At 46.8% G+C, this 13,806-nt stretch overlaps 1 protein-coding gene across 5 annotated transcripts in view; it reads right to left on the bottom strand.

Moving 5' to 3' along the window:
* Positions 1 to 13,806, bottom strand: part of GALNT18 (polypeptide N-acetylgalactosaminyltransferase 18) — a 351,336-nt gene that overhangs the window by 36,109 nt on the left and 301,421 nt on the right. For all 5 annotated transcript variants that reach the window (XM_053203481.1, XM_015068718.3, XM_053203484.1 and 2 more), the window contains one exon: positions 11,431 to 11,526. In XM_053203481.1, coding sequence (XP_053059456.1) covers positions 11,431 to 11,526 — 96 coding nt within the window. The remainder of the gene's footprint in view (positions 1 to 11,430; positions 11,527 to 13,806) is intronic.

Raw genomic sequence — 13,806 nt, 5'->3', positions numbered from 1 at the left:
GCTGGTTTTCTCCACTGTACAAATGGGGTAACAGCAGAACCTACTTCCCAGGGCTGCTGAGGGCGTTAGCTGAGATTATGCACACAGAGCATTTAGAAAGATGCCGAGGAGCAGTAAACAAAGGTAAGCTGTTGTCAGTATTATCTCTAGGCAGACTAGCGAGTTCTCAAAAGTGTGGGGACACTGCCCTAATTAGAATAGGAAACCCACCTTACTGAGCAGGGTCCTGTGCCAGGCTTGGAGTGAGGCACGTATGGGTGTGCTCCTTCATTTAAATTTGGCATCCGCCCCATTTGATGGATCAGGAAGCTGACTCCAGGGGTTGGGGGGCGGTGAAGGGATTTGTCAGCACAGAGCCAGGTCCAAGGTGGGATCTAAGTTCAGCGGCTCTGATGCTGGTTCAGCGACCTGTCCCCAAGCTAGAAACCTAAGAAGCAAAGCTCTCCAAAGACTGGAGAGTGGAGCGGGGGGAGGTTCAGCCTCTCTCCGGGTGGTGAGCCAGTACTGTTTTCCTCTGTGTTGGCCCACCATGGTGCTGCTAATGACTGCTGCTTCCCGGCCTGTGGGAGCTTAATAAAGTCATGCAAAACTCGCTGTTTACCACTCTAACTGTGGAGTCTGGACATGAAGTGAAGAACATCACGTGGAATGAATAACAAATCAAGCGGCTCCTTTTTTTGTTTGTTTTAGCACCCAAGCTTAGGAGCACTGCAGAGTTCACCATCCCTCTGTGTGGCGTCAACATCTGTGCGCGAACATCCCCGGCGGTGCTCCACTGTGTGCCCGCACCCCCACCCTGAGCTGATGCTTCGGGCTCCGAGTGCAATCGCCAAAAGGGAAACGGAGATGGGTGGTTTCCGAAAGCAGGTGCCAAACCGGCTGCGCTCCCCCACCCAGCGTGGGGACAAGCTCCAGGCTGATAGCCCCTGGACCCACCTAAGGTTATCTGCGATGGAGCCTTGTGATGGGTCTGTGCCCTGGGGAAGCATCTAGAGCCCAAGAGAGGCAGTACCAGGAAAGAAAGCAGCACCGGTGGTCAGCATGCCCTTCCCAGGTTCAAGCCTCTTCCTCTGCCCCGGGAGAGGGGTGATATAATTGCACCTACCATAGTGTTCTGGGCCCTAGGGGCCTGCATCTACCACTCACTGTGGTGGGGACTTGGGTACATCTTTATGTCTTTGAGCCAACATCTTTGAAGTGGGAATAAGGTGGCAATGGGGCTTTAAGATGAAATGACACCTGGAAGGTATCTAGGGAGACTAATACATAGCAATCACATATATATGACGTGTCTTTTATATAGAAATACATATATATAAATACAATGTGTATTAATCAAACTAGTAACATAACCTCCTATAGTTAAGTAGTTTTTACTGTGAACTAGGTTTCAAGTTAGATATTCCAGGTAAAGAGAAATTAAGTATTCTGTCCCAGGTGACACAACTTCTAAGTGCAGAGTCAGGATTCACGCTCAAGTAGCCCCCACATGGCCCAGGACCGGCTAGTTACTGTCCTTTAGTAGGGCTGTATGGAAGAAATGAGATCGCAGGCTGGATTGAAAACCATGCACTCACTCCTCACTGAGGAGCAGACAGAGTGCAGTGAGTTCTTGAGCCCCGGGACGCAGGAAGGATACATTAGACACCAGGTCTCCATGGATGCTTCTAGGGCTGTAAGGATGAAGGGAGCCACTCCAGCCCTGGGGGTTCGGGGTCAGGGTGGGGTGGCTGGGATGACTGCAGATGCCAGCCCTCCCCATCCCAGCCTTGAGTGTCCCACTTTTGCACACTTGGAGAGGCCACCCTCGGGTGTGATCTAGCACCTGCAGGCATGTTCTATGCACGGGGTCAGAAGCTGTCATGCACAGGCCATCAGAGTGTCACCAGTCATTCTGCCAGAAGTACCACTTACTCTGCCTCCTGTGGAAATGACGGCCCTGGAATATGAGATGTCACAGCTCAGGGGCCAATAAACCTCTGATGAGGCCCTGCATCATGCAGACCTGGAGGCGTCTGCCTAAGTTGCAAGGCTGGTTGAGGCTCCCCTCAAACTGGAACCCAGTTAGGGCACTGTGCCAACATTTGTCAGCTGGTACCTGGGCAGCAAAGCCACACACTGGGAGGTGCGTGGGGCGCACTTTGATCCTAGCAGAGCCAGGGGGTAAACTCAAGAAAGCTTTTCAAAACCTCACAGCCATTCAGTGCCAGCCATTATGATGTACTGATAAATAAAAATCATAGAGAAGTGGAGAAACCTTCCAAAGGTCACAGAGAAGCGGCTGGTGATTTAAATTCTTGCCGCACGAAGTAAGACTCTTCAGTTGTCTCTGAGGTGTTACTTGGGAGATCTGGGGGATGTGTGCACAGTCCATGAGAGGCCTCTAATGTCCCCCAGGAGCGCCCGCCAGGGCGGGAGACCTGGCTCCATTACAGCCCCACATGGGAGTGGCACGTATATATGCACGTACAGCCAAGTTAGAACTTTAAAAAATGAAGAAGAAATTCCAAAAAAATCTAAAAACGCAAAGGCACCAAAGTCCATCTAGAATTCCACACTTTTCTTTTATGAAACCTAGTACCCGATCTAACGTGAAAGCTGTCTCTGGGTAAAAATAGAATACTTCTTTAAACTCTAATCTTTATATTTCGGAGTCAAAAAGCACTTCCTGAAGCACAACGTGGCGGTGTAAGTATTTCCAAAGCTTTAGAGGGAGTTAAAGATCCTTTCATCTTTCGTCTACAGCCAGGAATTCACATTCCTGTAGGAAACGCACTGTTTTCCCTGGGCCTTTTGTAGCCTAGAAGATGGAGGCAGCAAAGAACAGGAGAAGCCCCCAGACCCTGTCCTGTGCTATCCATCCTTTGACGGGCTGATGAGAAGGTGATCAGGGGCGGCAGGCTGCATCGTATGAACTATGACGATCCCAGTGCCTGGCTTCCTGTCCGCACTGGGACCCCTCCAGATGTGGGGCCTGGGCAAAGTGCCTTTGCCACTCCCAATTCGTGGCATAAAGTGTAATGCTCCGTGCATGTTTCTTGAATGAGCGAATGAATGAGTGAGTGAAGGAGTGATTGATCGAATAAATATGGAGTCTGTGGGGAGACCCTATTGTTGTATTTTTCCCAGCAGAAGAAATTTTCCAGGCTGTTACACTAATTAGGGCTAATATTCTCAGTTATTTTGAGGATAGCTTGAAATTTGCTACTAATTTAAATAAAATGGTTACGTTTACTCATTAACCAATTAGCATGCTTCCCAGCAGCTTCACCTCACTAATTTGATTAGTTACACTATGCTTTCTCCTACCCAGAGCTGAGAACATCACAACTATATCAGAGTAAACTTTTTAAAAAACACAGAAGCAGAATCTCTCACAGGGTTTAAACACGGATGTGAACCCAGTCCCTCTTTCCAGCTCACTGTGTCCCCACTAGAAGTTGCTCTATGTTACCGTTCCTATCACTAGACTAAATTGGTTTTTCAAGGAAAACAAAACTTTCCAAACTATGGGGACTTCCTGAAACGCAACCTGTCTCCTATGTTTGAAGAACGAATGATCGAAGCTGGAGGAGAAACTGGAAGCCAAAATACAGGCCCCCTTCCTAGCCCTGTGTTTGTCAGTGACCTGCAGTACATACGGGCTCAGGCTAGCCTGCTCATATCATTTTCCTGTTTTCTTATTTGTCAGAGGTGGAAGTGATTTAGCAAATATCTAAGTTTCTGTGGCAGAGACCGGCTTCCTGGGCCGGAAAACCCTAGCTTCCCACACCCTTGGTAGTTAGCTGGCAGGGCTGTGTGACTGGCTCTGGTGAATCAGACGTGAGAGGAAGTAAGGTGAGGCACTTTTCATCTGAGGCATGAAAATCAGAGTTCCAAGCACACTCTTCCCCTTTGAGGGGGGGTTGTGGGTGGAACTGTGTACCTCAAAAGTTCGTATGTTGAAGTCCTAATCCCCCACCCCCCAGTATCGCAGAATGGGACCTTCTTTGGAAGTAGTCATTGCAGATGTAACTAGTTAAGTCAGGATGAGGACACACGGGAGTAGGGTGGCCCCTAATCCAGTATGGCTGGCATCCTTATGACAAGGGACAGAGACCTGGGAGAACACCACACGAACGTGGTATGCTACCACAAATAGAGTTCTTGGTAGCCAAGAACTACCAGAAGCTAGGAGAGAGGCCCAAAACAGATCCTTTCCTGGTGCCTTCAGAGGGAGCACAGCTCTGCCAACACCTTGGTCTTGGACTTCTAGCTTCCAGAACTGTGAGACGATATACTTCTGTTGTTTAAGCCACCCAGGCCGTGGTCCACTGTGATGACTGCCTTAGTAAATAATCTAGGGGAAAGGCCACGTGGTCAGACAGCACATCCACAAGGGATGTCACTAATGGCCTGAAGAGGCACTCTGCCTTTAGCCAGCTTTGTGAACAGAGTAAGAGAAATGTCTAAAACCTGGAAATAAGGCAAAACGGGAGAGGAAACGGTCTGTCCTTTCAATATCCTACTGGGGCATGAACAAGCCCACCCAAGGGTATGCAATTTTCCAGGAGAATGTACCTGTGTTTGACTTTGTTATTTACCTTTTGACTGGTACCCAAACACTAGGAAGTTAAATGGTAACTTCCAGATTTGTCTAGTAAAGATCACACTAAAGGCTACGATTTTATTTCCCTATAGGACATTGACTGCTTTTGTATCTAATCTAGCAATCTTATTCTAACCTTCTTTTTTAGAAAATGCCTAGAGATCCTGAGCTCCTCAAATGCTCTCCAGAATTGCTTAACCTTCTTACTGGCTCCCTGATTAAGGAATTAAATAAGTTTTTGTCACCTGTTCATTTTGATTTTAAGAATCATGTTTTACTTTTTTGAATTGACAAAATAAACTTGTTTGATTAATGGCAATGAGGCTTGAGGATTGTTTATTACCTGACTGATACAGATTCTTTCTGGTTTTAAAACCCCAAATGGAATAAGTTAGAAATCTGAAAGAAGGAAATGAGAAAGGGAAATGACTCTCCGGATCAGCAGGATAAACTGGATCATCTTGCTGTCCTGCCTTCTTGACCTTTTTCTTCCTTCACCATTCTTGGCCGTGCTTGGCTGAAATCCAAGCCACACGGCTCAACTCTGGCCACATGTGTAATTCTTAGGAGAGAGAAGAGTTCAAGCCCCGGCTGTGGTGAAGACTTGAGGATTAAAAAATATAGAACAGTCTGTCTCCAGCCCTAGAATGGGGACTTAATGAGGGCAGTGACTTCCATCTGGCTCATGACTGTTTCCCAGGGCCAAGAACATGACCTGGTACATGTTGGACTCTCACTGATTTCAGAAGAAAAAAAATGTAATGAATTAAAAAGTCATACAATTCTAGGGTGGGAGTGCCCTTAGGGATTTCTTAGCTTAAGCACCTACATGATATAGGAACCTTTCATAATGCCCCTGGAGTCCACCAGAGTTGACTTGGACACTTCTGATGATGGAGAGGTCACAGTATCATCAGAGCCAATGACTGGGAAGAGTTTCTGTATACTCAGCCAAAAATATGTGCCTTTTATAATTTTGGACATTTTCATGTCTCTCTTAGATCTGTTCCTCTCCAGGCTAAACAATTCCCGTTCTCAAGGACACAGTCTTGAGTTTCTTTACCAATCTTGTAATAATAAGAGCCAATATCTAGTAAGCAATGACTGTGTACCAGGTTTGTTGTCTCAGTGCTTTATGTGCATTGATTGATTTAATTCTTATAATAACCCTGAAGGTAGGTACTGCTATAATCCCTATTCTAAAGGTGAGAAAATTGAGGCACGAGGAAATTTTGACACCTACTCAAGGAACCCAATTGGTAAGTGGTCTGACTGGGATTCGAACCCAGACAGTCTGGTTCTTGACCACTATATATTGCCTCATCGTTTGCTTTTCAGCATTTTCAAGCTTCCTATCAAGGAAGGAACTCCTAGCAGAGTCTAGAAAGACTGTAACTTTGGGCTGATCTCTACTCCCCAGACAACAATGTGAGGTGCCACATCCCTCCCCTGGAGTTGTGCAGTGTACCACCTGCACAGTTGTACGTGGCAGTCTCATCTGTGCATAAGTGAACTTCCCTGGTCTCTCTGTGGCCTCTGTGGCCACGGTAACAAGAGATTTTTCCAAGAGCTGTCAGTGTGTGTGTGGGGGGGGGATGTTCCTGGAAATACATATCAAGGGTCTGATTTGGACCAAGTCTAAGAGATTCAGGCTCTGTATTTGTCCACAGTCCCCTCATGAGGTGTACCCTGACCACATACTAAGGTGATAGCCCTAAGCCTCTCCTTTTCTCCTCCCCATCCAACCCGCCCTGCCCCACCCCCCAGGAGCCAGTGAAGTTTTTAAGGGCTAGTGGATACCTTTGGGAAGGCTTGCCAGTCAGAAGCCCTGCCTTATCATCCACTGCTTATCCTGTGCACCTGCTTCTATGTCTGGTGGATGGAGGAACTCTACCAAGGACACATAGCCCATCTCCAGGATGACCCCATCCTCTTGGGCCACAGGGCAGGCCAGACTCAACAAATTCCCGCCATGGCAGGTTACCTACCACCCTGTTCTGGGAAATGTGTTTGATCTGAGGTTAGTCTCCAGCCTCCTTATCTCTGGGCACTAACAACTGTGCACCTCCTCTGTGGGCCTGGCGGGAAAAGGCAACTGGGACCCTGTGCTCCCTGTACAGCCTAGTACAGGAATGGGGAGGGGATCCCAAGTCTTTAAGACTTGCTGTATATCTCCATGAAGGAGTTGATTCATAAAGCACCGAGGGAAGGCAGCTCCCAGCCTTCCTGGCAAGCCCAGCACAAACTCACAGCTTCTCAGGCCTACTAAATTTCAGAAAGAAGGAATTGAAGGTAAGTAGATGGAGCTGGTAGAGCTGGGCCTACAGCTGGCCAGCACAGCTTCTTCATTTGCACAGAAGACAGGCCCAGATGAGACGAATCAGTGGTGCTAGGGATCAGAATCGCCATTACCTTTGGGTGTAGAGTATTGACCAAGAGGAGGAATGAGGAAAGCCCAGTGGGATGACAGGCTCAATCTGGATGCTGCCTACGTGGTTGCCTGAAAATATGGAAATTCACTGAACACTTCAGATATATGTACTTTAGTGTACAATCATGTCTCAATAAAATGATAAAACAAAGGCTTAGAGAGGATTAAGGTGACATTACAAATGTGTGGCAAGACCAAGCCTAGAACTCCGGATTCCCGAAGCCCCCCTTTCCATTATTCCACTGTATTTTTGCTGCCACAGAAACTCAGTGATGCTCCATTAGTCTAGGGGTAGGCTTTTACCAGGGCAGGAATCCATAGCACATGGCCCATGAGGTCAAGGAAAGTCAGTCCAGTGTGGGCTGGAGTTAGAATCTTGAAGGTATTTATACGGAGCAAGGCTTAATAAGCAAAAGCAATAGTAATAGTATAGCACTATCGCAACATTAACATCTAATATTTATTGAGTGCTTACTATATACCATGCACTATTTAAAACATTTTTTAATGTTTATTATCTTTGAGAGAGAGCGAGAGTGAGAGAGCAAGCAGGGAAGGGGCACAGAGAGAGGGAGACACAGAATCTGAAGCAGGCTCCAGGCTCTGAGCTCCCAGCATAGAGCCCGATGAGGTGCTCAAACTCACAGACCGTGAAATCATGACCTGAACTGTAGTCGGCCACCCAACCGACTGAGCCATCCAGGTGCCCCTACCAGACACTATTTTAAATACATGTATTAAATCTTTACAACAACCTTGATGGTATATACCACTATGAATCCATATTTTACAAAAATACAATAGGCCCACCTTTAAAAACGTGCCCATTTAAAAATGTGACAACTAGAGAGCATTGAAGCTGATATTTGATTCCACACGACCTGATTCCATAATCCATGCTCTTAGCCACAACACAGACTGCCCTATATTGAACCAGCAGCAGCTAGTAGACTGGCAGCCTTTGCCCAAACTGACATCTGCTATCCCACAGAGAAAACACTCAACATTTGTCCAATGATCCAGATAAGCAACAATCCTGCAGATTTCCATGTAGACTTGTTAAAAGCAAGTTCCTTCATTGTCTCCTGGACTGCATGTATTAAAAAGCAGACAAGGAATTGACAAAAAGACAAAACTACTTGTGACCTGGCCATGTTGGCCCATACTCAAGAATAACCTGGGGGAATTTCTGAGCTGAAAACTCCAGTGTCCAACTGCATTAACGATCAGAGAAATGCAAATTAAAACCATGGTGTGATACTATACACCTGCCACAATGCCTATAATTTAAAAAGACAGGTAATACCAAGTGTTGGCAAGGATGTGGAACAACTAGATAACATGTGGTTGGCACGAGTGAAAATTGAACTAATTAATTTGGAAATCTGTTTGACAGTATATTGGGTTGGCTTGGGTTGCCACCACAAAGTATCACAGGCTGGGTGGCTAAAATAACAGAAAGTAATTTTCCCACAGTTTTGAAGGCTGGGAAGTCCAAGATCTAAGTGCTGGTGCCTTCAGGTTCCAGGGAGAGCTCTCTTGCTAGCTTGCTAACCACCTTCTTGCTGTGTTGTCACATGGCAGAGACAGAAAGATGAAGAGAGAGAGAGAGAGAAACTTTGTAGTGTCTCTTCTTACAAGGACACTAATTCTATAAGATCAGGGATCTACCTTTATAACCTTATTTAACCTTAATTGCTTCCTTGCTCCAAATACAGTCAGGGTTAGTGATTCAACATATGAATTTGGGGGTGACATAATTCAGTCCATAGCATTCTTCCCCTGCCCCCCCAAGTTCATTTCCTTCTCCCAAGCACAATGCATTTGTTTCACCCCAACAGCCCCTGAAATCTTAAGTCATTCCAGTATCAACTCTAGAGTCCAAATGTCATCAAAGTATCATCGAAATCAGATGGGCATGAGGCTCAAAGTGTGATTTATTCCAAGGCAAAACTTCTCTCCAGCTGAGAAACTGTGATATCAGAGAAGTTATGTGCTTCTAAAATATGGTGGCTGGGCAAACACCGGTTAGACAAGTGTGTTCCAGAAGGGGGAAATTGGAAGGAAGAGGTGATGGATCACAAATGAGTCCAAAACCCAGCAAGGCTAATTCCATTTAATCTCAAGCCTTGAGAACGATCCTCTTTGTCTTGATGCTCTTCCCTCCAGGCCCACTGGGGTGGCATCACCCTATGGCTCTGTGGAGTTGCCTGACCCTTTGGCCTTCTGGGGTGGCCCTGCCCAAGTCACTCATTGCTTTGACCCTACCCCTGAGGTCCTGGGAAGGGTCATCCTGGACCACTGAAACCAGAGAGGTAGGCCTGCCCTTTGAGGTGACAGCCTTGCCCCTGGGTCTGTTGGTGGGTCTGGCCTTCAGCATCTTTCTTCTCTTGAGGAATAGTGCATGTTCACAGATGAACAGCTCTATGCTCCTGCCTTGTGAAATCTAAGAAACCCATCAGCCTGCCTTCATTCTGTCCTCTCTTCAGGGGAGGCTGCCAGTGTCTCTGCTGGTATAAGCTCATCTCTATTTATGGCTGCTGCTGTGATAGCCGATTGAGTCCACGAGTCCTACCATGGTCTCCTAATCAAACAGTTGTTCAGTCACACTCAGGGTTCTCTTCAGAACATGCCATATGGACAGGATGAGAATTTTCCAAATCTTTGAGGTTAAATGGGGTCATAAGGGTCAAGCCCTGATCTAATGGGATTAGTGTCCCTTCAAGAAGAGACAGCAGAGGGCTCTCTCATTCTTTCTCTTCCTGCTGTGTGAGGACACAGAGAAGGTAACCATCAGCAAGTCAGAAAGAGCCCTCACCAGAAACCACATCAGCCAGCACTTTGATCTTGAACTTCCCAGCCACCAGAACTGTGAGAAAATAAATTCCCGTGACATTTTGTTACAGCAGCCCCAGCCGACCAATGCAGGCATTGTCTGCTAAAAGTAAACACACATCAACCCTATGATTCAGTGATTTGACTCAGGTATAAATCCAAAAGAAATGAGTCCAAATGTGCACCAAAAGACATGAACAAGGATGTTCATAGCAGCAGTATTCATGATACTCTCAAACTGGCAATTTCCCAGGTGTCCATCAGCCATAAATATATAGGCAATACTGGATATTCATAAAATGGAAAATTACACAGTAATGAAAATTACAGCTACATGTAGCAGCATGGAGGAACTTTACAAATACGATGAGGAAAGACAGAAGCCAACATGAGAAAGCATACACCCTAGGATCCTATTTATATAAAATTCAGAATCCGGCAATAATGCTCTTTTTTTTTTAATCTAGGGGCTGGTTATGTTGGTGCATTTGCTCTGAAAACTCGCTAATCTGTACACTTACAATTGGCTACTTTCTGTACGTATGTTGCACGTCAATAAAAAGTTTACATAAAAATAGTCATCTGTGAAAAATATCGCAGCATTGTAAGAATGAGGAATGAGCTGCTATACTGTGTGGTGTGGGGAGAGTGTGATCTGCTGACTTACAACTGACCAGTCAGTGATGTCACAGCAGCTTGGCCCCCATAAAGGATGAGTGGGTGGAGGTCACAGTGGACAGTTGCTGTAAGTCTCAGCACACACACATCGTGATAGCCTTCAGTTGTATGTTTAGGTGGGTAACCACTCTTTTAAACACTCAGTTATAATTGCACAAATATACACATCTTCTATACCATCTTTTTAAAAAAAAATCATCATGCCCTTCTGGAGGTAAGATAAGTAAACTCTGAAAGTGTCAGAACAGGTCAGTCTGTGGCATCCGTGGAAAAATGGCTGTCCGTTGTACTCTACTGAATAAGCCATTTCTCTTGCCTGTGTTTCAGCACCCTCTTTGGATATCTGGAGCCTGGGCTATGACTGGCTAATTTTTCCTAGGATAAGTTATTTCCCTGGTAGCTTCCCCTCATTCTCCACCAGGAGAAGGTCCTAAAAGCTAGAAAAGTTCTCCTGGCTATAGATCTTGGCTCCAGCCGTGATCTACTAAAGGGCAGAGCCCAGAGGCCATGAAATGGCACTGTGAAGAGATTCTGAGATGTCAGGGAGCTTGGGGGGACCTTGGGTTCCCACCTGCTAGGGAAGGGCATGGCTGCCAGAGCGAGGACTGAGATTTACCCATAGTTTCCCCAATAAGGCAGGCGTTCCTCTTTAGAAATTTATCCCTTTCCTTGCTCCCCACCCCAGGGGATCCAGGCATCCCAGCATCTGCTCCCCGCCCCCCACCTCCTTCCAGGCAAGGCAGGCATGACTCTCCTCTTCTACTCATGACCATACTCTTATTGAAGAGCCCTGGAAGCCTCTGGGCCTACAGTAGCCACAACATGACTTTAGCTATCCTTCTCCACACTGGACATACATGTGTACACCCCCAACAGGAGCCTCTCTCAGGGAACTCACCTGCGGTGTCATCCCGTGGCAGATGTACACGATGGGAACGTTCTCTGTGTCTGGACCCTGATCAAGACACAAATCGGTCTTCAGAGAGTTCTGCAGCTGGACACCAGAGGAAAGGTAGCCACACCAAGGAGAAAGGAACAGAGAAACAAATGCATTAAGTCAGGAGAAGCCAGCATTCCACTGAGACAAGTCCCATGTCCATAATCGCCCCACGGCCCCTTGAATACTCTGGAGAGCAATAACCACCAGCTTTTGCCTTGCATGAAGGTGCTGAGGGAAAACCAGCCTCCAGTGAAGGATAAGCATTTTTGTGTTGTTAAACTGTGACAGTCCAGGTAGAAATAAAAGATATTCACACATGCACAAGATGGTGCCAGGTTCTTTACCCTGTCTATTTCCATAGGGGTGGCACCATGGCTTTCAATAGTCCTTGGTTAGAAGTCTTTGCTCTGGAAGGTTGGGCAAAGTGGGCAATATGTTAGCTGCCTTCAGGCCTGAGATGTCCTCTGGGTACTTTCTGCCTCCTGCAGATCCAACAGGGGCTGGCTTGGCCCCTGTGGTGCCCAGATGATGAATCTCCAGAGTGGAGGTCAGACAGGTGGATAAGGGGTCCAGGATGGGAGTAGGGGAAGAGAGAGGTATCTCTTATCCTCACCCACAGGCACATAGCAATCAATAGAACCAGTGCCTGGGTACCATGGACCAGTGTCTTACCATGTCTGGTAAGAAAGCCAATATTCAATGTTCCTTTCTGGCATATGTCTACTTCCAGTCCTGGAGAGGACAGGTTATGGTCCACATGGCCCTGCTCACCAGCTATAGCTGAGTAGACCATGGCGGGCACCAACATGCAGTTTAGAATGAGTTAATTCTATTTCTTTCTCTATTCTCCACCCTTCTCCTTCTGGAATGTAACCATCTCATCATCCTCGTTCTCTGTCCTAGAACTCTAGATGAGAGAGTCAGTGTGGTCAATGGGTGGTGGCCACAAGAATTGTGAAGCCATTTAGATTGGGTATGGGGGATCTATCGGGCCATATGTAAGCTGAGAGGTCCAATGTGGCCAAGGAAGAAATGAAGCATGAGACAGGATTAGAGAAGTTCTGCCCCTGCTATGGCTTTAGTGGCTTCCAGGCTCGGGTGCCCATGTCCAGCACTTTACTTCCTGTGCCCATTAGAGTTTGTGGTATCGTTAGCCACCTCAACTTGAGCTAGCTGATACATAGCTCTTGTTAGCAACCGAAGCACTCTGCTTAGAACAGAAGAGGGATGTTGGAATTCAGGGAAGACCAGGGCAATGGACCACACAGGTGGGGCATCTAGCCAAGGAGGCCAGAGACTGATGGCGGCTGAGCTTTCATGGTCTTGACAACTTGTGGCAGGAAGGCAATGGACCCAATTAGGGGTGCAAAATGCAACAACTAGAGGCACGTGTGTGCTCTGTGAATCCCCTGTTCTTGACAGGGGACAAGGAACAGAGTCAAATTCTTTTCTCTTGAGCTTCCTCTCCTCTACCAGGCAAAGGCATCTCAATCCCAAACTTGCAGTTTGGAAGTTCTGAAGAAATATAAATGTGTGCCAGCTCCCTAGGCAGAGGCTCCAGAAACATCTATGTAGCAAATCCTCGTTTATAAAAGAACTATTTGGCTTGCCTGTGTGAGGCAGCATACGTAAACACTCTCTGAACTTCTCCCACAGCCTACAGAGAGGTGGGTGTCACATCTAAAGCTGAGAACTGTAATCCATTAGTGAGACCCGCTAACAGCTGTCGCAAAGCAAAAGCAAAAGGTCCATGGAGCCCTGATGTCAGACTTGGCTTTCTGCTAGGTTCTCAAAGCCATCCCCTGGGTGAGGAGGTAGGTGGTGGCTTTTGATAAAGTGCCCCCAGCTCTGTGTCATTCCTCCCCCATTAAGCAAGTGGTCTGTTGATGCTGTTGGGAGAGACAGGCTGGGATGGAATCCTGGCTCCAGCTGTGTGGTCTTGGACAAAGAACATTTACTCCTTCTTGTCTGTTTTCTCCTCTCTAAAATAGGGATAATAATAGTGCCTACCTCACAGGGTTGTTATGAGGGTTAAATAAGACACTACCTACGAGTACATAGCATGGAGCCTGGTAAATAGCAAATGTGCAACAATTGTTAGCTACTATTATTACGGCTATAACCTTCCTGAGAGCCATTCAGGGAAACTAGCTTTTATGGCTGCATCTATGTGCCAGCTACCATGTGAAGTGCTTTCCATGTGTTATCTCCCCTAATCCTCAGAGCAATGCAGCCAGGTAATATGATCTCTTTTAAGGGTGAGGAACAGTGGCATAGGAAGATCTGCCTCACCTCGTCGTCTGTGATGCCATTTCCATTGCATGGGCCCTTCCC

This window comes from Acinonyx jubatus, chromosome D1 (genome assembly GCF_027475565.1).
Source record: "Acinonyx jubatus isolate Ajub_Pintada_27869175 chromosome D1, VMU_Ajub_asm_v1.0, whole genome shotgun sequence".
NCBI classification, from domain to species: Eukaryota; Metazoa; Chordata; class Mammalia; order Carnivora; family Felidae; genus Acinonyx; species Acinonyx jubatus.
Note: the sequence above shows the minus strand (reverse complement) of the source record. Positions and strands in the feature narration are given on the sequence as shown.